The following is a 27,887-nucleotide window of genomic DNA, read 5'->3' as shown; positions in this document are numbered from 1 at the left end:
TGCGTGTGTGGTCCGTTGCCTTTCTACCTAGTGGGCGTGTGCTCGGTCGTCCCTCCTGCAGATTGGTGCGTGTGTGTGCATGCACGCGGGCGTGATTGCATGCTTGCACGAGCTGAAACAGGCAGCTGTTTTTGCAGCTTTTTGAATTAAAAGATTTTTTGTTTGTTTCTAATCAACAGGATGGATGTTGCGGGTCCTCGCTGTAGCAGCAGCAGCGCCGGCGGTGGCGGTCACGAGTGGGTGCGGGTGAAGCCTCGGGCTGTGCACACAGAGGGAAATAAAACGGAATTTTTGCTTCTTTTCTCTTCATACCTGCCGATCAGTCACCTCCACTGTGGCGACATGTCAAACTCAAACAAAAGCAAGAAGGACAAAGAAATCCTCGCTGAGTACGAGAGTCAAGTCAAAGGTAAGGTTGTTTTAATGGTAATTTGTATTCAATCTTAATACCTCTGCAGCCACTTCTGGCAGTCACACCCACATTTTCTCACCTATCCACGCTCATACACACACACTAGGCATAAACACACACACGTCTGCCAGCATGTACACCACTCATGCCCATGCACTGAATCCAGCCAGGGTGTGTATGGGCACTGACACCTCACCATGAGACGTCAGGATTTGTGGGTTCATTCCGAGTGCTGCATGGCGCCTGAGGGGCAGGAAGGGGAGGAGGGTGGTTTATATATATATCTGTGTGTGTGCAGTAGGGGGTGGTGTGTCCATTCTGCAGAGCCCCCCTGATCTCTTTGACCCATGTGTGTTTTAGCGGGGTTACACAACGAACCTGAGGTGAACGTGTTCTCTGGGAGTCTTTCTGCTGGCCATCCTCTGAGGCTTTGGCTGCAGCAGTGTGTGTGTGTGTGTGTGTGTGTGGTCTCTTGATGGCATGACGCTAACCTGGGGACTTGTTTAAATGAGGATGATGACAAACTCAGTCCTGAAATAGTGGTTGCCATGACCGTGGGACAACCCTCTCCCCTCCTCCTCCTCCTCATCCTCCTCCTGGTGCCATGGTAACCATAATCCCTGCTTTACTGTGGGAGGTGGACGATGGACAAGTCAAATGACCTTTTTGGAAAACTACATTGGCTCATCTTGCTTTTTCTGAACCAGAGGGGTGGTGCAAGATTGTGTTGTGCGCCTCGTTACCTGCTCTAGAGGCTCAGTCAGCACAGTTCAAAATGTCCGACCTTTACTAGCGCGGCACCTTATCTGGACGCTTGCAAATACCATTGGATGCAGCTGGGACACAACCTTTTCTTTGTCCGCCCCAGTCTGTCTCTGACAGGATTTATTCAGCTCTGTTTCCTGCACAGTCTTTATCTCACTCTTGCCTTTCCATATGGCTCTTTACACTTCCACATTCACTTGTCATCTACGCCCACACCACCATCACCACCATCAGCTCCTAAAAGGAGCTTTTTCACCTAAATCCACGCTGTCTCCTGTGAGTAAGAGGAGGAGGAAACAGCACACTACCTTTTTTTTCTTCTTCTTTATCAAAGTGGCTTCATTCAGAAATGTCTTTCCTCTCCTGCACAACCACTCTCCCTCTTGCCTCTTCCTCTTTCCTTCCTCCTTTTCTCATCCTTCCTTACCCTGCTGGGCTCTTTCTGCCTCACCATTTTCTGTGCACAAACACACCCTTAGAGTGATTACATTTACTGGAGAGTAGTGGAAAGCATTACAGCCTCCAAGTGAGGAGTGCGTGTCTTGTTTGCTTGTTTCTGAGTGTGTGTGCATGTGGCCCTTGCTCTGGCATCGGACCAGGCCACACTCGGGGATGCCTTGAACGCTCAGATAAAGCTATTGCTTCTCCTCCACAGCCCAGTCTGCCCGGACCTCTCTGCATCCCTGTCCCCTTCTGCCGAGAGCCAAATGTATAGATCTGCTGTTGTAACTATGTGCTTTCCAAGTCTGCCTCTCTGCTCTGGCTCCTGATTGGTTGGTGCAGGAGGCGGTGTGTAATGTATACACAGGAGGTGTCTGCCACTCTCTCACGGGGGGGTGGGGTCTACTCACTGAGGTGAGGTGAGCCCCGGAGGAAAGGTAGCAGAGAGATGCACAGTGCTGACAATACACATTTGTGTGTTTGATAATGCACTTGTCTTGAATAGCACTGAGCGTGCACTGCTCCAGATGTCGGCCCTCGCCACCGTGTGACGCCTCCTCTGTCTGAATGAGATGAGGATGGTCTTAATGAGAAAATGCAAATGGGGAAAGAAAAAAGAGCTCTGCAGCAGGAGAAGACATGAACACGAGGCAGAAGAGCAGTGATGAAATGTTTCCTGCTGCACGCTGAGGCACAGGCGCAGGCTGCTGCGCTGGGTTTGTGCCTGCGTGTGCATGCAGGTGATTAGTGATCTCACATCTGCATACCTGCAGGACAGACCGACAGGGAGGCAGATGAAGGTGGGAATATGAAGTGACTCTTCACTGAGAAAATGTTCTGGAGGGCCGACTCCAAGGCCCTCATCAGTGTCACTCCATCCACAGTGTCACTCCAGTGTCAATCCAGCAACAACCTGCCCCTGTGCCCTTGGGACTGGTTGTCATGGTAATGGCCAGCTTCCTGTTCTTGTGGCATCTCGCATATAGAGCAGTGTTGGGTAGTCGATTACTCGTTTGGTCATTTGACAGAAAAATACTTCAGGAAGTAACTTGATAACAATAATAAAAGTTCTAGGAATTTGGTTCAAGCAAAAATGGCAAATGTTTGCTATTTCTGGCTTTGTAAAAGTGAGGATTTGATACCAGGGGAACTTAACAAGCCATAACCTGGTGAAAGTTGAAGGATCTACCAGCACCCGTCTCATCCCCCCTCATGTTCCTGGAGTTTGATTCAGTACTACCTCCTGAGCGGTGCTGAAATTTATCTCGGAGGACTCATCTCTAGAGCATGTGGAGAGCAGTGGAAACAAAGGCAGAACCTGGGACAAGGGGTATATGTTCCCTTATGGGTTGGTGGGTTCCTACAGAGAAAGAAGACCGTTAGAGTAAACTGAGTATCTTTGGATCTTGGACTGTTGGTTGAACAAAACTAGATATTTGAACATTTTGGTGTGTGAGTATAATAATATTTAATGCCATTTTATAGACTATGTGATTAATTGATTAATCAAAAAATGTCAGATTAAATGCTAATAGAAATCATTTTGAGTCATCATCAGTACCATCAGGATTGGTGCAAAATTCATGCTGCAGCCTGACAATGAGTCCAAACATCCAGCCAGAGTTATAAAGATCTACAGTGCTCTGCAAAAGCTGGAGACCTGCCACATGATGGCACCAGGGTTCTGTGGGGGCCAGACCCTTCTTGTTTCTGAACATACTGTCCAGATAAATGACAAGAAACCCCAACACAGAGAGTCCCAGTGAGGTGCTGGGCTGCCACATGCCACCAGAACAGCTCCAGTGCACGTTGACTCTCCACGTCTCTGAACCCTCCTGGAGGGATGAACACCGTTCTTCCAGCAGATGTTCCCTCGTGGTGTTTTGATGACGGTGGTGGAGACGCTGTCTAACACGTCGCTCCAACATCTCCCATAGCTGTTCAACTGGGCTGAGACCTGGTGACTGGGAAGGCCACAGCATCTGGTTCACATCATGGTCATCAGACCAGCCAGTGACCCCTCGTGTCCTGTGGATGGAAGAGACCCCTCCCATCTGTTTTACCTGTAGTTCTTTATGAGCCTGGCTGGATATTTGGACTCATTGTCATGTTGCTCAGTGAGTTTAAGATGGCTCGGATGTTGTCTGGAATCTATTGTATGTGTGATGGATGAAAAACATAAACATCTAAAGAACATAAAACATTTACACAGTACTGGATCTCCAGCAGCAAGAAGATGTCCTACAACAGAGCCCAGAGCTCAATACTGACAATTACTGAATCTGCAAAATGACGACAGTCGGTCTTTTCTCATACACAAAGTCCTAACAATATGTTTCAGCCATGTTTTAGTCTTCCTGTATTTTGCAAGGGGAAAAAAACTATTAAAATCATGAAGTCTTTAGTCACTGTTGATACCACTGTTAGTTCTGAGGGACCCAGCAATAATTCTGATGAAACTGGTTTCCAAGTGTTTCTAGATGAACAGTGAGAATGCAGTTCAAGTCATTTCACTGCTGGAGCTCAGACTCACTGGGAGGATCATCTAGACGCCGCTGTCTCCAGGTGCACATCACATTCAGGCTTCTGGTGTCGTGTTTGTGCAGTGCTTGTTTCTCAACACATTACAGGCTTGTTTTTAATTTCAGCTTTTATATAACAACCTCAGACCAGAGTTGTGTGCTCATGATCTCACTAATGTGCAGTAAGACACGTGATTGAAATAAATAATGTAGTGAAGATGTAACTGATCCTTGTTTATGGTTTAGAGTGGCATATTTAAACAATTGCATGTGATAAAAAGGATCTGTTTTGTATGAAAATCTTGCAAATTGTCACTCTGAACAAAGGAAATTAACACTGATGATGGTGCGTCAGCCTCTTCTTTGACCTTTGATGGAGCACTTCCAGCAAAAGCAAAGCTCTGGGGAGCTTTCAAATTGAAACAGTCCAGAGATTTCACAAGACATTCTTTACACTCAGTGTAATGTCTGCGCACGCTTCCCTGTGTCGGTGCTTTGCCTCATTGTGCTGAGCTGACTGCAGCTCCTCTGATCAAAGAGGCTGAGTCTTGTCGTTGGGGGTGTTACGAGGACACGAGGAGGTTTCTAAGAAGAAGCATTTTTAGACATCAAAAGCTGAACGCAGCGGAGTTCCTCCTTTCACTTTCAGTTGACTGTGATCCAAGCCAAGGAGTTTCATTGATATAATATCGCCTCCTCCGTGGAGCTGCGTGGACCCTACTGCTTTTCTGCAAATTTGAATCAGATTGTTCTTCATCTGACACAGATGGACACACACTCCTCTTCAGGGCTGCTCCTCTTCATTATCTGTTAATTAACAGACATTTAATCTAATTATTTTCTTGATTAATTGATTTATTCTTTGCTTCATGTTTGTGATAAATTGTAAACACCCAATTAGGTTTTATGAGGCTGTACTTAGGCACAGCAGTGCTCTGAGCTAAATGCTAACACAACATGCCTACAGTGGGTACGGAAAGTATTCAGACCCCCTTAAATTTTTCACTCTTTGTTATATTGCAGCCATATGCTAAAATCCTTTAAGTTCATTTTTTTCCTCATTAATGTACACACAGCACCCCATATTGACAGAAAAACACAGAATTTTTGACATTTTTGCAGATATATTAAAAAAGAAAAACTGAAATATCACATGGTCATAAGTATTCAGACCCTTTGCTCAGTATTTAGTAGAAGCACCCTTTTGAGCTAATACAGCCATGAGTCTTTTTGGGAATGATGCAACAAGTTTTTCACACCTGCATTTGGGGATCCTCTGCCATTCCTCCTTGCAGATCCTCTCCAGTTCTGTCAGGTTGGATGGTAAACGTTGGTGGACAGCCATTTTCAGGTTTCTCCAGAGATGCTCAATTGGGTCGCAAACTGTTAGTTGCCGCTGATAGAGGTTTATGTAAGGATGCAGAGAGAACTCACATCATTTTGTGGGCAGTAAAGTTAGCATTTAAACCATCTGATGTGGTGTAGAAATCCCTGTGGAACGTATGAATGGGATTTGCATTAAAAGCAAAAAGAATCTGTGACACACAGATTCACTTTTGTAAAGAGAACAATTTGCTATGTTGAAATGTGATGAGCAAGCTCAATATTAAAGCTAATAAATCATTCTTCTTCCACTTTTGGCTGATCCTGTCAGGGGTCGCCACAGCGACTCATATGTATCCATACTGACGAGTCGCATGGTTCGAAATTTGGCGCGTTTTTTTTGCGCCGGATGCCCTTTCTGACACAACCCTCTCTGTTTATCCAAGCAGAAGTCACTGGCGTGAAACCCCTGTGGCTAGAGGTTGCCTGAGCGGGAATCAAACCTGGGCCACAGCGGTGAGAGCGCTGAATCCTAGCCACAGCTAATAAAACATTACATTTTACAAATGATACAGTGGAAACAGTCTAATTCCTGAAACAAAACGAACCTGTTGTTTCATGGGGATTTTTGACTGTGCCGTCTGTGGCGTCTGTCGCCTCTTAAAACTTGATTGTTGGGAATGAAACGCTCATTGTATGGCACAGCTTTTTTTTTTTAACACCATTTTAACCATGAGGATATGGTCTGTAACAGATGTGAGCAAGATGGAGCCAAGAATCATGCTCCTTGCCACAGTCACATGAAAGCTATACTGATAATCAGTGTAACTTGCACTTCCAGAGGATATCATCATTTCTGCTGTTCATCATAAATAAATGTCCATAAACGTACTTAGAAAGCATAGAGAAAAAGAGGCTTCAGAATCTGCCTGAGAATAATCATATTTTAACATTTTCTTCAGCATCACACTGATCCAGTGATGGTGGTCTGTACATCCTTGGGCACCCAGCAAACACGAGATGATCACAGTTAATTCTGATGAGCCAGTTTGCCAAAATGTAAACAGATACAAGCTCAAACGGGGCTCAGAAGAGTAAAGTGCTACCGACCTGTACCTGATATCACAGCAGCACATTAACAAGCTCTCCTGATGGATTAATTTCTTTTAATCTATCATTACATTGGCTCCCAAATAGGCTTAGATGTTGGTGTTTGCATGGCTCAATTTGTCAAATTAGCAAAAACATTTTTGACATTTCTAAAAGTCAGATTTCACGCTGAATTAATTAAAAAGTAGAAGGAAAACATTCACTTTAAATTACAAGAATGTTGCTCCAGATGGAGTTTAACTTGCAGCCAGTTTCAGTCCAGTCTCAGCACCAAGAGTGAGTAATCGACTGAACACTGGGACACCTCAGACACACCTGGGATGTCTCATTTGGAGAAGCAGCCAATCAGAAACAACCATTTCCCTGCCCAGGGACTCAGAGGAGCAAAGCAGATGTTTATGAAACTCTTGCAGCTTAGTAACACGTTCAGTGTGAGAGCGACATGAAACAGGAGCCATTTTAAATTGGTACACCAGCAACGCAGAACGATAAAACAGTATAAATACACAATAAGTCATAGAGGGAGAAAGAGTTTAGACTTGTGGCGACCTACAGCCATGGCAGCTTTCTTCAGAGATTTATTAAGCATGTTTGGCAAACTGTGTGTGTGTCTCTGTGTGTCTTTGTATCTGTCTTTGTGAAGATTTAGACCTTACACATTTTTGGAAAGTGAGGTGGTTTGGCCGGTACCTGAGGGTTAGGACTTGGTCTGAAGTAGAGCTGCAACAATAAGTGGATTAATCAGTCTATTGATGGAAAATTAAATGGAAATTATAGTAATAATTTTAAGTCATTATTTTAAAAGAACAATGCCCCAAACATTTGCAGGTTCTAGTTTATTAGTTGTGAAGATTTGATGGATTTGTTTTGTACATGGCAGTGAACACAATATTTTAGAACTTTAGTTTGACCAAAGAAGACATTTGAATATGTCCTCTTGGTCTGTGGGAATTTGTTTTGTCAGTTGGATTTATTCGTAACTTAGTGTTGTAGTCAGAACAGTTTTATGAAGCCATATCTTTGAAATACTTCTATTGAAATAACAGTTGTTTCATATTTTTTCTTTCTTTTGTTTTAGGTTTTTTATGCGAAATATGTTGAGCACAAACATCTTCACAGATTTTTGACATTTCATACAGGAAAGTGATTTAATTGCTAAATAAAATGCAAATTACTTAAAGGTCCCATGGTGCTTTTCCTTGTTTTCTGACTTATCTACAATGTGACAACGGTGAATTATCATCTTAGACATGACCTAAAGCTCAAAAAAATCAGGTGAACGTATGTTCTAGTATTTCTATGCAGAAGTAACTCAGTTCATACACGTCCCACAAACTCTCGCTGATGAGACTTTTTTTTTGTAACAAAATAAAATATTGCATAAAAGTTTAAAGATTTCCTTGAATGGTTATATTCTCCAGGCTGTTGCACGTTCATGTGAGCTTGCCTGACATCTACCGGTGACATTGTAAAAGCTGAATCTTTCGACTGGTTTTGTAGATATTCTCTCTCCTGCTGCACTGTGACCAGAGGATGTGGAGAATTATACTGCATGTCTGGGAATGTTCCTGTACAGGGACTCACTGTTTCACCTGACCGGGTCTAACCTACAAGCAGCTGGTCTGTGAAGCCCCCTGGGGTGGTGAATGATCAGCTGATCAACCTGGTTTACCCCGGAGCACAGTGCCTTGTTTGTTCTGACTGCTTCAGGCCAGTGTGTCTGCTGCATGTCATGTGTTGCTGGTTAACAAGAGGATTTATCCATGATGTTATTGGGACTGTATGTGGTCGTGTGGGGGAAGACGCAGCGACCACCGGTTGGATTTACCGACCTTGGAGCTACTTGGAAGGCAGTGATGTTTCCACTACTTGGTGGGACTTAACGGTGAGTTTAATAAACACATGTTGTGTGTATGTTAATGCCTTGTTTCTGTAACGTTAGAATTGTTGTAAGGCTGGAGAAGTTACTCTGTCTGCATTATGACAATTAAAATGAGGTTTCTCAGTTACCAGCTTTGTTTAGAGTGTTACACATCTCTTTTCATCAGCACATATACCGTTGTTTACCCATCTATAGAGGAGACATTCTAATTAATTAATGCCGCCGCGGTTCGTTGTGCTGTCCACTTGTGACAGCTGTGCACGTTCACAAACTGTCCTCTTGTTTTTAGGAAGAGGCTCTTTGGTTTTATTGTTCTGAAATAATTACAGACTATTTGGAGTTATGAGGGGTGCCAAGTTAATCTAGAAGTACCCAAGATTAAACATTAAATGGCTGGAAATGAGCAAAATGAGCAGCCATGGGGAGTTTAAAGTTAGACTTGGGTTTAGGTTGGGGATTCTTGTACAAATGTGTGTTTGAGTACTTGTATGTCTGACTCTGTGAAGACATTTTGGGATGGACCTTCAGTGGGCTATAGAGCTGCAACAATAAGATGAGTGACCAGCAGCTATGTTGATTATTCAATAATCATTTTGAGCCATTTTTAAGCAATGCCAAACAATCCAGCTTCTTAAACATGAAAAAAATTTGATCCCGCTTTTTTCTTCTTTATTCAAGTTGAACATCACAGTAAACTGGATATCTTTGGATTTGGGACTGTTGGTCAGACAAGACATACAAACACATCCTTTTACTTTGGCTGTTTTTTTTTTTATAGGTAAAACAGCAAATCAATAATGGAACTAAATGTTTGTTGCAGCTTTTGTTTTAAAGTTGAGGTTAGGCTAAGGGGCACTGAGGGTCCTCACAAAGATAGCAGTCCAAGTGTGTGTGACAGTGCAGCAGCTCGCAGCTCTCATCTTCGCTATCTTCATCACATGGTTCACACACAGTGTGTGGTTGCCAGGACAACAGGTAGTGGAGTGGATAGGGTCCCCGGGATTGGTGTGTGTCTGTCTGTGAGAGTGAGAGGTTGGCTTGTCATTGTGCATTCTGTACCCGCTCTCCCGTCTCTCCTGCTGCTGCAGATAGATCCTGCTCTGAAGCAGTGCGGCCAGTGAAGCGTGCAGCCAGGCTCCGCACGCTGACTGTAGGGTGGTGTTTGTGGGTGTGGGTATTTTAATGTGGTCCAAGGTGACTCCTCTGAGAAAAAAATTATAGGCTTCTTCTTCTTGGTTAATTGATTACTTGATAAATTCATTTCCTGTCAAACACACTAAAGATTTGCTGTCTCACACATGAGGATCATTTTCTCTGTTGTCTGTCACTGTAAACTGAAAATCTCCGGGTAATGGACTATTAGCAGTTTGGAGACCTCACTCTGAGATGTCAGGATGCACAGTTTTGACAAATGTGTCTTTGATAAATGTGAGAGTTTTAGCCATGCATCTCACTGTCACCATGTTTCCAGAAATATCTCAACAACTATGGGGTGGCTTGCTATGAAAAGACATTCATGTTCCCCAGAAGATGAATCACCACCATGAGGTTGAAATTTGAGGTTTTGAGTGAAATGTCTCGACAGCAGTTGGATAAATTGCCATGAAACTGGGCTCAGATGAAATGAAACGCTTTGGTTTGTGTCCATGTACCTTCAAAAGTACACTCTAGTCAGCTTCAGTTGTACTTTTATTTGGCAAATGTCATCATTCTTATCCCAGGTGGTGAGGATGGTGAACATTATCAGCACCGCTGTGTCTGAATGCAGGCTCACAGAGCTGCTGGCATGGCTACAGACTAGATAGAAATTAATAATAAAAAAATGTTGGTGAAGCTGTTTTGTCCAGATCAATCTGACAGTTTTATTTCTACACTATCTCACATCATAATGTAAAATGTGACACAACAGCATTTGCACTGTGATATATATTAAGAATAAAACATGATTGCAAAAAAGAAATTTGGAAGGGAGAAGGTGATTAATGAGCCACTGTAATCCAGTATTTCCCATCGTGAGTAATCGACAGAATACTGAGTCATAATAGACCAGTCTGCTATGTGTAGTGTTGGAGTTACTCTGTAGCAGCCTGCTGTCATCTGCATCTGACTGAATGAAGGTGAACACGGTGGACAGTTGTGCGAAATGTACCTGCAAATCAGAAGCTGCAGATTTATCAGCATACCTGCTGCGTTCAGGTGCTGCAGGGATTTTCTGTGCTGAAACACAAGCTTCAAAGACATCAGATCCTGTCAGAACCTGTCTTGTTCATTATAAGTCAGATAAATGTGGAACAGTTCCTGCTTAAATCATTTATTCTGGTTTTGCTGCACCTTTGCTTTAAATGTTTTGTTTGCTGTTGTTGATAAAATCACCTAAGTGGCAGTGAAGTGACGGTGTGATGTGTCAGGAACAGATGTGATTGTAAGCACAAAGTTTAAGACGTGCACCAAAAACTTGCTTTGCTCCCGCAGTGTACATGACTCACTCTGCGCTTGGCACCAAAACACCACAGAGATGAGCAAAGCAAATTTCAAGGTCAATACCAAACAGCCAGAGCATTGGCGTTTGTGCCACCGCAGAAACGGGGCCTGTAGATTTTCACTGCATGATGGCAACAATGTAATATACAAAGAGCAGAGATAGAGGGCTCGCCACCTCTGTGGAGTTAAAATGAAAGATTAATGGAGGCCATTTACATTGAGATTGAAAGATAACAGAACAATAAATGCAGTACTGGCTCCAAACCTGTCTCAGTAATGTTTCTGCCGTAGATACACAAATTGCCCGACTATTGAATTTACAGTGACACCTGTCTGTGTGCAGATGTGCGGGCCCAGTTGGTGGAGCAGCAGCGCTGTCTGGAGCAGCAGACAGAGATGCGGGTCCAGCTGCTTCAGGACCTGCAGGACTTCTTCAGGAAGAAGGCCGAGATTGAAACGGAATATTCCAGAAATCTCGAGAAGCTCGCCGAGAGGTTCATGGCCAAAACACGCAGCACGAAAGACCACCAGCAATACAAGTAGGACTGTGTGGTGAAAATACTGGAGTGAAAATTCATTTTTACTAAAAAAATCTATGCACACATCATTCATACTTTGATTTGTGTACTATATGGTCAGATTTTTAATAAAAAAGTAACTTATGTTTCTGCAGGTCAACCTAGTGTTTAGTATTATACGAATTAATTTGAAGTTGCTAAAAGATCCACGAATGCAAACCAAAGCGCAGTAACAAAATTGCTGGTCAAGACTGAGTTATGACCATAATATCACTTTTTGGCCTTGTGTCTTACAATAAAACTCATTATACCTTTGGAGATTCTCATTCTGGGGCAAAGACGGTGAGTAAATTTCACAAAACTTCGAAATTAGAGGTAAAAACCAAACTGAAGTGACTTCTCTCAGGCTAGTTAAGGTTACCTGGGAGCCTTAGCAAAAGCAAATTTACACAATTTGTTTCCTATCAAATTTTTATGCTCCCTATCTTAAGAATTGAATGTGTTCTTCCATATCAGTGTGACATTAGCTGGAGACAAAAATAACACCAGATAAAGTAGACCTGCTAAAAGCTAACCAGCCTTGTTTGCACACTCGGTTTCTGTAGACTTGTGGAATTCATATGACTTATTTTGGTTAAATCAAATATTTAACTCTTTACATTTAAAGATCGACTTATTAAATGAGCTTATGAGTTGAAATGGACAAGAAGGTTGAAGAAGAAACAAAAAGCCATTTTGTTTGTCTGCATTGTCCCTGTGCCCTTTAGCCTGTCCAGACATGGAGTGCTGTACCTAAAGTTTCTGTAGGTTATACAGTATGTAAGGTCTATGACAATTATTATTAATCATCCTAAAATGGCATTAAATGAAGGTTTTACAGCTTAAATATCTGTGACACAGTCAGGAGTGGATCTAGAAGCATTTGGACTTGGTGGCCAGGCTGGGGCACAGACTCAGGCAGGTGGGCCACATTTAAAATACTGTACATGTAAAAGTCAATTAAACCCCTTCTTCTATCAAATAATATATCATACATTCTAAAGAATCAAATAGTTTATCATGTAAAAATGAGATGCACACAGTGCTTTCTTCAGCTAACTTTGGCTGCGCTTCATATTCACTCCCGGACAGGGATGATAAGTCCTCCACAACAACACAATCACAGAAATGAATGCAAATATCATGCAGCATGCATGATATTAAATAAAACTGTTAAAAATGTTTGCTGTATTTACAGCAACAGTTTGTCATTGTTTAATATTGACAAGCATCACATTTAGACTCTGGCTGCGGTAGTCAGTCAGATTCTGGGGGTGGCCAGGGCCACCCCTGGACACCTCCTGGCTCTGCCCATGGAGTCACTGTATCTGTAGCCACTGCTTCTGCCTTTGTAAGGCAGTAATAATCGTGTATTTATTCTTTGAAAAGTGCAAAACTCTTCTTTACATAAGAGTAGATTTTACCCAGGCGGTGAAACTGGCATAAACTGGTGTGTTTTTGTTTTGTTAAAGGACCTCTCTCTATTTCAGAAAGGATCAGAACCTGCTCTCCCCAGTGAACTGCTGGTACCTGCTGCTAAACCAGGTCTGTCACATGTGTTTACTTTAGATGCTTTTATTTATAGGAAAAATGAAACCATCAGAGCTATTCCTCCATACTCTCTTGATTTTCCAGGTGAGGAGGGAGAGTAAGGACCACGCCACCCTCAGTGACCTCTATCTGAACAACGTGATCACCCGTCTCACACACATCAGCGAGGACTCGGCCCGCCTGCTGAAGAGGGTGAGCTGATACAAACACATCAGTGAGCCACGCTATCGTTCCTTCATTACAACGAACCTCACGTACACCATCCTGCTGCCATAAATACTTTGTAGAGCATCAAATGTAGATTAATCCGCCACTGAAAATAGTCCCCAGCAAACAGGTGTTTTCCTCATGTACTTTCCATCGCCGAGAGTCCTCAGTGCGTGCAGACCTCTAGGCTTGTTATTTTTCACACTGTGTCTTTAAGTTGATTGTAATGAAAAGTAAAGTCCATATTTCCCCTGAGTTCTGCTGAGCCGACTCAGAGTGTAGCAGATTAAACGCACACACACTTGCTCGCTTTTAAGCGCCTCCAGCATTAGCTCGGTGTGTTCATTATTAATCTGTCTTCCGGCTCGTCTTTTATTCATGCTAACTAAAGTGCAGCAGCTGCCAGCAGCTATAAACAGTGAGACCTCCGTCACATCCTCTCAGGAACTCGGTTTTGAAGAAGGACAGGAGACAGACGGCTGAGTGGCCATGACAACACTGACAACCCTGTGGCCATGGTGACAGCCTCAGCTGATCTTTTCTCAGCGGGCGCTATGGGAACAGGATTCATCCATCCTGGGATTCCACAGTCATTTAGCGTCATGTAATATTCATGCGACGCTGCTGCCACATAACTCCTTCCCCAAACTGGTTGCCTGTTTAATGCATGAGACGGAAACTCAGTCTGAGTTCAGGCAGCAGAACTCAGCCTGTTTCATTTATGAATTTATTTGTGTGGTCAAATCTTATTTATTTAGTTTGGCTACTGATGCTGATATAATCAGTATTTTAGGAATAACAGTGTGTAAAAGGTCATAGTGACGAACCTACAGAGAATTATCAGTGGAATCTGCAGCTCCCCTCGACTTTAAGTTGCTTTATGAAGAGTTTCAGCTCATTGTTTAGTGTACGGGCCACAATGCTGTCACTCCTCCCAGAGCCTTGTTCTCAGCCGGTTTCAGAGAACGTGGTCTTAATAAACCGCTATCCACAACCTGCTCAGCAGCAAACAGCAGACAGACACAGTCAGAGACCAGCTACTGATCGTAGTGGAGCATTTAGCAACTACAGAGCCAGAGGTTTCCTTCAGGTGGTGGTGGAGACCAAACCCAGAGCCAACAGAGAGGGAGCGCTGGACCCAGGTTCACCAGTTAAACACAGACATGATTTCAAGTGGATGCTGATGAGTAACTGCTGGGCGAGGACATAATCAGCTGAATGTGTTAGCTGTGTTCACACCTTGGTTCTCCTGAAATACAAGTGGCCAAAAAAATCAGGTAAATAAAACAAAAAACAAACAAACTATATTAATATAAAACAACCCCTGCAATCAAATCCTAAGTAGGTAGAAGCACAGAAGTATTAAAAGATTAGAAGTCCCCTGTGACTGTATATCATCGACGTGACATTGGTAGGTTGCTCATTCTGGTGCTTCAGTGTGTTTGCAGCCTTTCACTGATGTAGCTGCTCAAAGTGGAGCTAATGTAACTGCTTTAGATACAGTTGGTTGGTTTAGTCCTCTGATTTCCAGCCTCACGGACAGGCCTCTTCAAGGATAAATATGACGAGTAAATATGTATATTTGCTTTTTGTGAAATGTTGGATTATTTTACTTCCTGAGACCCAAAACATGTACAGTGGTGTGAAAAAGTGTTTGCCCCCTTACTGATTTCTTATCTTTTTGCATGTTTGTCACACTGTAATGTTTCAGATCGTCAAACAAATTTATATATTAGTCAAAGATAACACAAGTAAACACATCATGCAGTTTTTAAATGAAGGTTTTTATTATTAAGGGAAAACAAAATCCAAAACTATATAGCCCTGGGTGAACAAGTGTTTGCCCCCTAAACCTAATAACTGGTTGGGCCACCATTAGCAGCAACAACTGCAATCAAGCATTTTCAGAAGTGGACTTGCTGGTGTGCTTTGGATCATTGTCCTGCTGCAGAACCCAAGTTCGCTTCAGCTTGAGGTCACAAACGGATGGCCGGACATTCTCCTTCAGGATATTTTGGTACACAGCAGAATTCATGGTTCCATTTATCACAGCAAGTCTTCCAGGGCCTGAAGCAGCAAAACAGCCCCAGACCATCCCACTACCACCACCATATTTTACTGTTGGTATGATGTTCTTTTTCTGAAATGCGGTGTTACTTTTACGCCACACATAATGGGACACACACCTTCCAAAAAGTTCAACTTTTGTCTCGTCTGTCCACAGAGTATTATCCCAAAAGTCTTGGGGATCATCAAGATGTTTTCTGGCAAAACTGAGACGAGCCTTTATGTTCTTTTTGCTCAGCAGTGGTTTTCGTCTTGGAACTCTGCCATGCAAACCATTTTTGCCCAGTCTCTTTCTTATGGTGGAGTCATGAACACTCAGCTTAACTGAGGCAAGTGAGGCCTGCAGTTCTTTGGATGTTGTTGTGGGGTCTTTTGTGACCTCTTGGATGAGTTGTCGCTGCGCTCTTGGGGTAATTTTGGTCGGCTGGCCACTCCTGGGAAGGTTCTCCACTGTTCCATGTTTTCGCCATTTGTGGATAATGGCTCTCACTGTGGTTCGCTGCAGTCCCCAAGCTTTAGAAATGGCTTTATAACCTTTTCCGGACTGATAGAGCTCCATTATTCTCTTTCTCATTTGTTTTTGAATTTCTTTGGATCTCGGCATGATGTCTAGCTTTTGAGGATCTTTTGGTCTACTTCACTTTGTCAGGCAGGTCCTATTTAAGTGATTTCTTGATTGCGAACAGGTGTGGCAAGAGAAATTGAACTCAGGTGCGATAAACCAGTGTTTTGACAGGGGGGCAAACACTTGTTCACACAGGGCTCTATAGTTTTGGATTTTGTTTTCCCTTAATAATAAAAACCTTCATTTAAAAACTGCATGATGTGTTTACTTGTGTTATCTTTGACTAATATATAAATTTGTTTGACGATCTGAAACATTACAGTGTGACAAACATGCAAAAAGATAAGAAATCAGTAAGGGGGCAAACACTTTTTCACACCACTGTATTTAAAAGAAGCTATGTAAGACATATACAGGGGGTTGGAAATGTGATGTGTGTTTGTTCTGTGTATTAATGTGGTGGAGCTGCAAATAACTTGTCTGAAAGCTGACAAGGAGACCAGGGCACACAGGTTAAGAGGTCACACATCAAACACTGGGTAAATCTTTAACAGGGTATTGTGTTTTGTATGTTAATCTGAAAAATAACCATCACGGTCAGATAAATGTGACGGACTCTGTCTGTCCTTCTGAAATATGCTGTAGAAGTTTAAAGAAATACTCTAAGTACATTAATTGAATACATGTTATTTCTTATCTGTGACTGTTTACTCTCTGTCCCGCTGTCAGAGTAAGGAGATCATCTTTCAGCTTCAGGAAGACCTCATGAAGCTTCTGAATGAGCTTTACACCGTAAGTGGAACGAGCTGCATTCATCAGTGGAGACAACATGGTGGAGTTTGTTGGTCTAAAAGCAGGATGACTGCAGGTTTTTGATAAGTCTGAAAGGAAACTGCACTTCAGTACAACTTGCCTTCCCTTCTACACTTACCTCTGCTATTCCTCGCTGCGCTTACAGTAGGTGTTTGTAATTATCTTTGATACTGACCTGCAGAGGAAAACCAACTAAAACCTTCCAGCGTGATTTGTTCAAAAATCTGTCTTAAATTTTTTTTTATATTTAACCTTAAAAAGGTTGTGAAACCAGCTGAATACTCTGATGTTTGTAAAAGAAGGCTGGCAGCGCATCTGCTTAAAGGTTGAAATATCATGAAAGTACTTTTGCCTTTTATAGAATAAATTAGAAACTGCAGCTACACAGCAACAGGGCCAAGGAAAGACGAGTCAGAGTTACAGAAAGCTCAGGATGTGTCCGTTTTAAATGCAGAATTGGCCGACGGGCAGAAGCTCTGGCTGCCTTACTGTACATTTAGATGTCTGAGTCTGCAAACAGCCTTGATGGAGGAGGTTTGCTGACTGTTGACTGTGAGATGTCACGCTGTACTTTAGGTCAGAGCGCCGGTCTCTTCTACACACAGGAAATCAGATTAGAGTGGACCCGATAACCTTGAGGAATATAAACCGGCTGAAGTCTCATGTTGTTTTCCAGTTTTTTGTGATCCACTTTGTTCAGAGGCTGTGTTATTATGGCCTGCTGTTACCTAGGTGATGAAGACATATCACATGTACCATGCGGAGACCATCAATGCCGAAACCAAGCTGCGGGAGGCGGAGCGTCAGGAGGGTCGCGTGAAGGGCGTTTCTGGGACAGGCGGAGGGGTGGAGCCTGTGTTTGGCCTGCGGATAGAGGAGCGCCACCAGAGACGCAACGCCGCCCGCAAGATGGAGAAGATGAGAGAGAAGGTGCTGATCACAGCTAAGTTCCCTAAACTACACTATATCCACGTTTCCCCTTACAAACTAAGAATCGTAAAAATCACTGGGTCAGTGTAGCAGCCACACAACACTGGGTCAACTTTACCCAGAATCACTGGTAGGAAATCACCGGGTCACTAATCAAACCATGGTTAGCTGTCGTGAAGTTGTGTTTGCACCTATGCGTGCTGCTACACGGAGAGAGATACTTTACTGATCCTGAGGGAAATGTCAGAAATGAGGTTAATCTACTCATCAAAGTAGTTTCTCCTTGATGCACAGACTTTCAGCAGTTGACAAAGGGAGTGACACAGGTGGATAATTAAAATGTGTACATTGCTGAAAGACAAGGCCTCTCCCTGACTGTAATATTATTCATGATAGAGGTTAAAAGGGGAAACAACGCATCTGGTTTTCGTTATTGACACTATTTTTAACAGTGTGGTTGCACCTATGGAAACCAGAACGGGCCGCACTGTATATAGGCAGTGACAACCAGTATTTCCTTCTTTTCCTGTCTGTTTCATTCTTCTTTAGAGGAAGGCAAAGTACTCGGAGAACAAACTGAAGACTCTTAAAGCCAGGAATGAGTATTTGCTGACGCTGGAGGCCACCAATGCCTCCGTGTTTAAATACTACATCCACGACCTGCCCGACCTCATAGACGTGAGTACACATCTGTGGCACGATCTGTGCATCAGCAGGGAGGTCAGTGCACTTTATGGGTCTTAAAGCAGAGGGTGTGTAGAAAGTCTTGAACTATAGTGACATCTGGAGTTGAGGAGTGACCGGGTCAAGTTTAACAGTGAAATGAATATGAGGGCAAGTTATGACTGATGGAATCTAATCAAATTTTATTTGTATAGCACATTTACAACAGCCACAAGTCACAGCAAAGTGCTTCACAATACTACAGCAGATATACAGTTCAAAAGCATCACAAAAATCTTCACAACAGAAATATGTATAAGCAAACATACAAGTCCTACAAATTAGCATACAGGTCACAACTACATGATAAAAGTGAGGAGAGAAGAACGTCTAGTCAAGACTTAAGTAGTGCTTTAAAAGATCCCAGGTCCGTGGCTGATCTAATGTTTGTGGGTAGTATATTCCATGCTTTAGGAGCTACAGCATCTGGACCTTGACCTGGGGACCACCAGCTACAGCTGGTCTTATTGTCTTAGTGTCCTTGTTTGCTGTGTTCAGTTTTCCAAAAACTGTTCCTTCCAACACTGAAAACATGACATTTCCTCCATCTGCCCCTGTCTGTCTCAGTGTTGTGACCTAGGGTACCACTCCAGTCTGAGTCGGGCTCTGAGGACCTACCTATCAGCCGAACTGAGCCTTGAAGCCTCCAGGAGGGCGGGTCTGGAGGTTCTGGAGGGAGCCGTGGAGGGCCTGGACCCCGCTCGCGACAGGCAGCGCCTGCTGGGCCTCTACCCCACTGCCTTCTGCCCCCCACAGCGCTTTGGCTTCCAGGCCCACATGGGTGATACAGTCAGTACATCTTATCAACCAGTTTCCATTCAGGGATGTATGACTGACAGGGAAGAGAAACAAATTGGGACATTTCAAGAGCCACGTTCTGTTTTTTGGACGTTGTCAGACCAAAATTTATGAATAAACACACTTGAGTTGTATGTAAATATTACATTACTGTGTAAGTATTCATCAGGAGACAATGGTTAGGTTAGGACCTTTATTGGTCCCACTGTGAAAAGTCACCTTTGGCGTCACCACACTGTTGAGGAACAACACACGGTCACAGCCAATAAAAAACTACAACAGCTACAAGTAGCAAACAGACAAGATTTTACTCAGTGTAAAACTGTAGCTGCTCATCACAAAATCATCCAGTTAAATGTGGCTTTAAAAGTTAGAGCAGAAAAACAACAGCAAGTGAATTAGTTTTGGCCTTTTGTTCACAGCTGAGCCATGTTATGTGTACTTAATAAGGAACTGAATATGACTTTGTAGCTCTGAATTTAGACTCCTGTGCACCGTGTATGTGTTGGAAAAGACACACTGAGGAGGAAGAGTCGTCTTTTTGAAGGGGACTGACTTACATCAGATTAAATTAAAGTGAATATTGCAATAAGTTTTGAAAACCAGTGATATATAGAGTGCCGCGGTTTCAGTAGACACCAGTTTATATTTTGGATTCTGGGTCACTGAAGCGTTCAGACCGGTAATAGAAGTCATGCTGGTTATCCTGACACGTAAGCACCAGCAGGATCTGGAGCATGTAGCAGATCCACACGAGCACAGATGCAAGTTTTGTTTTCCCTGGTCTGTGATCATCTGATTGACCTGTTGTTGTTCACGTCCCGACAGGTGACGCAGATCACCTCCCAGCTGCAGGTCCAGGCTGAGCTTACCCTGCGCCTCACGCAGCTCCAGACCCGCCTGGCGTCGCTGAAGATAGAGAACGAAGAGGTCAGACACACAAGAAGTCTAGAGCACAGTTAGGCATGATAAATGTTGACCACAGTGCTTCACAGAGAGATGGAATTGTGATATTATCTGATAGATCACTGCCATCAAATAAAAACACAGATGTGGTTTAAGACATTAGAGGGCATAAATTAATCAATGAAAACATGGAATATCTGGATAAAATCACAAAAACACTGCGCAGAGGACAAATAGGAGGGAGCTCCAAAAGTCTGTTTACTTCATTTATTCTCCTCTTCTCCAAATAACTGCCACTAGCCTTATTGTATGTTTGAAATTCATTTTTCAAAACACTCCCAAAAACCATCTTTTTTTTTAGTTTGGCAAGAGTCACTTCATTCACTGGTGTCGTCCTCTCGATTCATCTGTCGTGCTCAAATGACCAGTTTAAACCAGACAAACCACTTCTGGATCGTTCTCGGTGCTCGGCCGCCACCGTGAGCTTTCAGCTGCTTGAAGCTTTGTTTTTGTTTTTTTATTGCAACAAAACAGCACAGTAACAAGACACAAAATGGATACAAGACATTTACAGAAGAGTGTAGGGAGGTTTTGTGTGTGGTTTGTGCAGGTATGTTTAACTATACAGGCTGGGAATGGGTGGGGGGGGGCAGAGGAAGGGAGAGAAAGGAAGGGACAAAAAATAAAAAATATATATGAATATTAAAAATGCATAAGGAAGAAAGAAGGAAAAATAAATAAATGAATAGATAAAGAAAAACCGGGTGGTTTAAATCAGAAAATGAATAATAAGAACAGGGAAGGAACCGGTAATTATTTCACGTTGTCACACATCAGCACAGGGGGAGAAATGCAGTGATCGCACACTGAACAAGGCAGAGCTGTGGTTATTTTTCACAGGCACAGAACAATGCCTCTTTTCTTAATCCTGCCTACAAAGTGCTGCTTAGCACAGTTGTTTCCCAGTCAGGCAAACAGCTCCCAGCGAGCTCACTGTCAAACCTACATGCACTGGAGGTGTAGGTGTTGATTCAGACTTGGATTCGTTTGGATGCTTCCACGGGCGACCTCTAAGGTCTGTACCAAGCCTCCTGGCAGTTTGCCCAGCGGTCGTCGCACCAATATATGGACCCTGTCCAAAAACCTGACTGGTTACAGATGACGATGCTTTTCTGGCAGTTACAAACTTTGCACAAAGTTATGGTAATTTATACAGTTTTAATGGGGCGATAATGTAGCAGATGTAGCCTCTAAAAATAAACTTGTGCCATCTGAAAGCGACTTGGTGCTGCAGTGTGTGACATCTTCCCTGTTGTTGTGGAGCAGGCTCGAGTGTTGTGTGCACAGAGGGCAGCTGTTAACTTACCCTGAAGGACATAAAAATGCTGAAGGAGTCTGGATTAATGAGCTGCATCTGCACGTCTCAGCAGCTTACTGAGATGCACACTTAGTCGCAAACACACTCTGATTATCATATACAAACAGAAACACTTCTACACCCATTAACCTTGCTGTAAATACAAACACACTTTGCATAGGTAGTATACACAAACAGAGCCGCTGTGCTTGAGTGCACACACCTCATCAAAACTTCAGGAAAAAGGAATTCCACCCTAAGACAATTACAGATTCATAACCTGTGATCCGTGAAGTGAAAATGATTTAGGTGTTGAGCCTGCAAAGCCATCAGCAAAGTTCACTGTTGTTTCACATGCAGCTTCAGGCCCACTGGTCTCAGAGCAGGATAAAAGTCTTTCCGCCTTTACAGTTAGGTGTCTTTTGTCCCATTCTTCCTGCAAACAAGTTTTAAGGTGCACAACAGTCCTGGGTCATTGGTGACTCACTCTTTGTTTCAAACACACACACACACGCATTCTCTACTGGGGACGGGTGGGGACTACAGACAGGCCAGTCCACCACTCGGCCCCTTTCCCTCCACAGCCAGGCCTTGGTGATGTGCAGTATGAAGTTTGCATTGTCTTGTTGACATATACTGTACATGGGCGTCTCTGGGACAGATGTCATCTTGAAGGCATCACATGTTGCTCCAACATCTCTCTGTGTTGTTCAGCATTAATGGACCCATAACAGAAGTGTGAGTGACCTTTGCCCTGGGCACTGACACAACCCCAGACCATGACAGACCCTGGCTTTTGGACTGGTTGCTGCTAACAGTCTGGATGGTCCTTTTTGTCTTTGGTCCAGAGCACATGGCCACACGGCCTCCATTCCTTCCATAAAGACCTGAAACACTGATTGGTCTGACCAGAGTGCACGTTTCCACTGTGTGATGGTCCATCCCAGACGCCTCTGAGCCCAGAGCAGTCGACTTCTGGACACTGCTGACACAGGGCTTCCTTTGGCACAGCACAAGTTTAAGCAGCACTTCTGGATGTAACTACGTATTGTAGTGGCTGACACAGGTGAGCCAACGTCATCCTGAGCCCATGTGGTTATATCGCTGGAAGAACAGTGACCATTCTTGATGCGGTGCCGTCTGAGGGATCGGAGAGCTCGGTCATCCAGCTGAGGCTCGGTGTCAGGTTTGCCCGGTGGCACCTTTCCTCTCTTCTTTTCCTCGCACTAGTCAGCTCCCTTGCACTGGTTACTTGATTAGACACACCTGCCCCGATTCACTGATACTCACCAGCTGCGCCTCGTTAGTCTCCCTCCATATTTATACACGGCTCACTGTTCACTCCCCTGCCAGTTCTTTAGGCCCCGTTACGATGCTCATTTGTTTCTTTGTGCCAAGTACGTCCGCTGCCTTTGTTTCGCTTTTTTCTTCCGTGTTAGCACTAGTCTCTATCCAGGTCACACTGGTTCTCCTCCTCCTCGGACCGCTACTCTGGACCCTGGGTTACCTCAACTCCACCAGCCACCACCTTACAGGTCGATGCACAGTCTCCATTAATCTGTTTATCTGTTGTTCTCTACTCTCAGCCATCATCAACTCCACCCCGACCAGCCCAGGAGCAAATCCAACCTCCGCAGCCCGGCCCGTCATCTCTTCATTGACTGTTTTCCTGTTACCGCTGATCGACACCCGGTCCTCTCACTTCTCCTCATTACCTGTCTATATATTATCACTGTTTGCACTGTAAATAAACCCCACTGCTTACACCGAAGTCAGCCATTTGGGTCCGTTAATTATTCCGCTCGCTCATCTGTGTGTCGAGCGATCGTAACACTCGGCCCTCGGCCTTTACACACTGAAATCCCTCCAAATTCCTTGAATCTTTTAATGATGTTCTGCACCGTAGAGGGTGACAGATCCAAATCCCTTCCTATCTTTCTTTGGGGAACATTGTTTTTAAACTTCTCAATCATTTTCTCACACGTGTTGTCAAACTGGTGGTCCTCGGTCTTTCCTGGATGCCGCTGTTGATGCATGTCCTGATGCACTCACCTGTTGACATCACCTGCTTCAAGTGGAATCATCATTTACTGGCCTTGAAATGCGACAGTCCCAATTTTTTTTGGATCATGTTGCAGCATCAGGATTGAAGTGAGTGTTTATTTTGAACAAAGAATAAAGTTGATCACATCAAAATTTGCTGCTGTGTTGTTTTCAGTGTAACACAGGACACTCATGATTTACACATCACTATTTTTCATTCACTTTCTACCGCTTAGTCCCTGAACGGGGTCACGGGTGGGGCCGGAGCCAATCCCGGCGAAGGCGGGGTACACCCTGTTCAGGTCGCCAATCCATCGCAGGGCTAACACATAGACGTACAACCACACACGCGCACATGCACTCCTATGGGCAATTTAGAGACACCAATCAACCTAAGTTGCATGTCTTTGGTCAGTGGGAGGAAGCCGGAGTACCCGGAGAGAACCCACGCAAGCACGGGGAGAACATGCAAACTCCACACAGAAAGGTCCCAGGTGGGGCCCGAACCCGGAACCTTCTCGCTGTGAGGCAACGGCGCTAACCACTGTGCCACCGTGCTGCCCACCATTTTCAGTTTTAATTTTGATTTTACATACATCCCAACTTTTTATATTCTGTTTGTACTTGTGACTTGGATAAAGATCAGATCACATTTATTGACTGTTTAGTGCAGAAAAGCAGCTCATTCCAAAGGGTTCACAGACGACTTCTTGCCACTGTGTATGTGCAGACCCTTCACATCAAAATCAGTGACTTTTTGAGTCCATTTTCTGTCCCCCCTCCAGGTGAAGAAGACCTGGGGTGCAACTCTGACCACCCTGCAGGACATGACGGTGCTGGATGACTATGACGTCTCCCAGAGCTTCACCCACAGCCCATCCTCCGAGTCGGTCAAGTCCAGCGTGTCGGACGGCTACTTGAACAAACCGAGTCTGGCCAAGAGACGGGCCAACCAGCAGGAGACGGAGCTCTTCTACTTCACAGTGAGAGAGCAGCAGAGCAATATGGACAGTTACTGATGGTGCAAGAAGTAGTCCGCTGATTATTCAGCCATTCACTTATGAATCCCAGAAAATACACAAGACCCATTTTTCTGTCAGTTTTTTACTGTATAACCTAATTTGAAGTCATATTACAAAAAGTAAAAATGCATTTCTAAGCTTTGTGGCTGGTGGTTCGCTCCATATGCATCTGTTGATCAGCTAAGACTGGGTGGCACAGCAGGGTTCACAGTGAACTGAACTTCTATATTAATTTTCAATCCTCAGAAATTCCGTGAGTATCTGGAGGGCAGTAATCTCATTTCCAAACTCCAGGCAAAGCACGACATACTGAAGAAAGCCTTAGCGGAGGGTGAGCAAACAGAACCACCCTCTGTCTCCTGCCCTTGCTCTTCTATTGTATAATAAAAGTGTGAATCACATTTCTTGTGTTTTTCTTCCAGGGTATAAAGCTGAACTGCTGACGACCAGGTAAGGTGTCATTTCATATCACAGTGCATGTCGTTTCTTCACGTTAATAATAAGTGTTACTTCCAGTCCCACCGCTTCAGTTTGAGCCCGGTGAAACTGAGACACTCCTCTCTCCCTCTCTCTCTTCTCTCCTCTTTCTGCTCTGTAGTCGTGGGCGGAAGAACTCGCATAGCAAGCACCAGGTAGAGTTTCACTTCTGTCAGACTTCAGGTTGTTATAATTCTTTCACAGTCGCACACTTAACTCTCTCGGAGCAGAGCTTTGCTACTGTCCAGCTGTTGAGGTTCTGATAAGCTGATAAAAATGTGTACCCAGCTCTCAGAGCAGTGATGAATGATATCCAGACCCCTTTTTTTTTGTGCTGGATTTGACCTGCCAGGTGACATACAAGTTACTGCCTGATCTTCTGACAGGCGAAATCTGTAATTAATCAATCAACAGAAAAGTAATCAATTATTTGATAATGTCATAATCATTTCTGTCTCTTTTCTAAACAAAAATGCAAACAGCTACTAGTTCCAGCTTCTCAAATGGGAGGATTTATTGGTCTGTGTTGTTCATGATGGCAAACTGAATATCTTTGGGTTTTGGACTCTGGGTCAGGCATCACTGTGGGACCTGGGAGAAAGAAAAGTCCTGTGATTATTTCTGGCAAATGTTCGTGTGTGTCAATCTGAATCTGCTGAAAATGAGGCAGGTTTTTGTTTACAACATGTTTGCTTGCCTACTCAGATAATATGACAAGAATCAGAACCAGAGGTTGATAAGAACTGTGCTCAGAATCGGGATGAATAAAAGTCTAAACAGTAACCAACCCCAATGTGTGTGCTTGATGCCTGTGCTTACAGGATTCAACCAAAGCCATACCCTTGCTTGTGGAGAGCTGCATCCGCTTTATCAACCTACACGGTGAGTTTCGACACCCGGCTTCGGTCAGCTCGGCTGTTACTGATGACAGAGTATATGCTGTTGCTCCCACAGGTCTTCAGCATCAGGGCATATTCCGGGTGTCGGGGTCACAGGTGGAGGTCAATGACATCAAGAACTCCTTCGAGAGAGGTGAGAAGGCACCTGACAGTCACATGACTGACAGCTTCCGGTGTGTAAGGATGTGGCTGACTCGTTCTGTCTCTCGCCCAGGTAACGACCCGCTGATCGACGAGGAGAGCAACCACGACATCAACTCAGTGGCTGGAGTGTTGAAGCTTTACTTCAGGGGGCTGGAGAATCCGCTGTTTCCTAAGGAAAGGTTTAATGACCTCATCTCCTGCGTCCGTGAGTACCGCTGTTTGTTTATAGGCCCTATGCAACGATCCGCTTCTACTTTTACAGGTTGGTGTCCGTGCAAAGGTGCAGCAGCTCTGCTCTGAGCTCCTTAACTCTGAGGCTTCTTCCAAACACGCACTCCTGTCCATTAATCTGACGGCATCTGAACGTGTGGGCTTCATGTCTGAATGAGCACTCGACAGCAGTCTGTCTAGGTCGGACCTGGTAACATTAACATGTCTTTCAACATTGCACAAGTATGAAATGCACGCATTCACATTAATGGACAGACATGCACAAGATTATAGGAAGTTGTCAATCAGTTACAGTCCAGGTGCCTTTGCATCTTTGAAAGTCATGATGTTTTACCCTAATCAGCAAACACATGAGAGAAATAATCTCCTGGAACACACTCACACTCACCTGCCATGTTGTAGTAAGAAATCTCTGGCTCCGTACATTATATGTGATGTGATGTACTGGTATTGATCAGGCTGCAGCAGAGCGCACGTCTGACCACAACCATCTGCACAGTTGCCAACGCTACAGAGAAATTGTTTGACTGTCTGTAATACTCTATGCTGACAATTTCTGCAGCAGATAAATGTAGAAATGAGGCTAAAACTTGCTATCCCTCACCATAACACTCAAGTCTTACTGTGACCTGGAACGTTTGTGCTGCTTCCATCTGCACATGAGCTGCTGCCACGAAGCACAGACGGAATCTCAGCCCACACATACTCACTTTCCCTCTGTCTCTCTGTCTTTGTTCCTCTTCAGTGTCTCTTTTTCTTGCTGAAACTCGGCTCCTCCTCAGCAGAGACACGGAGCCAGCTGCTTCTGATTCTGTGGCGCTGGCTGGTGTTTTTCAGGTCGTGTTGTGTGTGTTGCAGAAAGCTGACGATGGCCGTTCTCATGTGTTTCTCGCTGCAGGAATCGAGAACCTGTACGAGAGAGCACAGTGCATCCGTAAGATCCTGCTGGGCGTCCCGAGGGGGACGCTGGTGGTGATGCGCTACCTGTTTGCCTTCCTCAACCAGTGAGTATCCACTCACACAAACCAGGCTCTTACAGTTAATGGTAGTGGCCCATTTCTTTCCATTTTTCTTTGGTTTTCATGTGGTTTTAAAGCTGAGAACAGGGGCTAGAGGACATAAACCTCTCTTGTAGTGAAGGGGGAGAGAAGTGTATACTTAAAGCATGTAGAGATGATAGAACAGAGCTTATTTCATCTCAAATAAATACAGTACGAGTGAGCAGTGAGGGATGGAGAGACAGGAGGTGTGAGCAGAGGGAACCAAGTGTGATGTGCTTGTGTGAGGCACCAGCTGAATGCATCACTGCGTTCATTAGCAGCCCTATGGAGTGTATTCAACTTCACTGTTATTAAACCAGGAGCTTCACTGTCAAAGAGAGCGAAAATATTTTTATTACTGTCAGTATTTAACTTCTTCTGAAAACTGCTGGCAGCATCCCAAAGAAACAGTAACTGGGACTGGATGGGCCAGTGTGAATGAATGTGGCTTATAGTATACAGCAGCAGGAACATCAGTGCTTTGTTAAAGAGCCCACGGCTGCTCATTTCCAGCCATTTAATGTTTAATCTTGGGTACCTCTACATTAGCTTGGCACCCCTCAGAACTCCAAATAGTCTAATTATTTCAGAATGATAAAACCAGAGAGCCTCTTCCTAAAA

The 27,887-nt window shown here is 44.0% G+C and overlaps 1 protein-coding gene across 1 annotated transcript in view; it reads left to right on the top strand.

The window, feature by feature from the left end:
* The first annotated feature begins 239 nt into the window (after positions 1-239).
* The window catches only part of srgap1b (SLIT-ROBO Rho GTPase activating protein 1b), a 40,479-nt gene continuing 12,831 nt past the window's right edge, over positions 240-27,887 (top strand). The window contains 17 exon segments of the mRNA XM_020613341.1: positions 240-409; positions 11,280-11,475; positions 12,984-13,038; positions 13,129-13,236; positions 16,613-16,675; positions 17,429-17,626; positions 18,176-18,304; positions 18,917-19,138; positions 19,976-20,077; positions 24,239-24,436; positions 24,722-24,806; positions 24,898-24,925; positions 25,074-25,107; positions 25,774-25,834; positions 25,907-25,984; positions 26,066-26,200; positions 27,125-27,230. Coding sequence (XP_020468997.1) covers positions 343-409; positions 11,280-11,475; positions 12,984-13,038; positions 13,129-13,236; positions 16,613-16,675; positions 17,429-17,626; positions 18,176-18,304; positions 18,917-19,138; positions 19,976-20,077; positions 24,239-24,436; positions 24,722-24,806; positions 24,898-24,925; positions 25,074-25,107; positions 25,774-25,834; positions 25,907-25,984; positions 26,066-26,200; positions 27,125-27,230 — 1,865 coding nt within the window. The 5' untranslated portion in view covers positions 240-342.

Source organism: Monopterus albus, unplaced genomic scaffold (genome assembly GCF_001952655.1).
Source record: "Monopterus albus unplaced genomic scaffold, M_albus_1.0 scaffold132.1, whole genome shotgun sequence".
Taxonomy (NCBI): Eukaryota; Metazoa; Chordata; class Actinopteri; order Synbranchiformes; family Synbranchidae; genus Monopterus; species Monopterus albus.
This window is presented reverse-complemented; position numbering and strand designations above follow the sequence as displayed.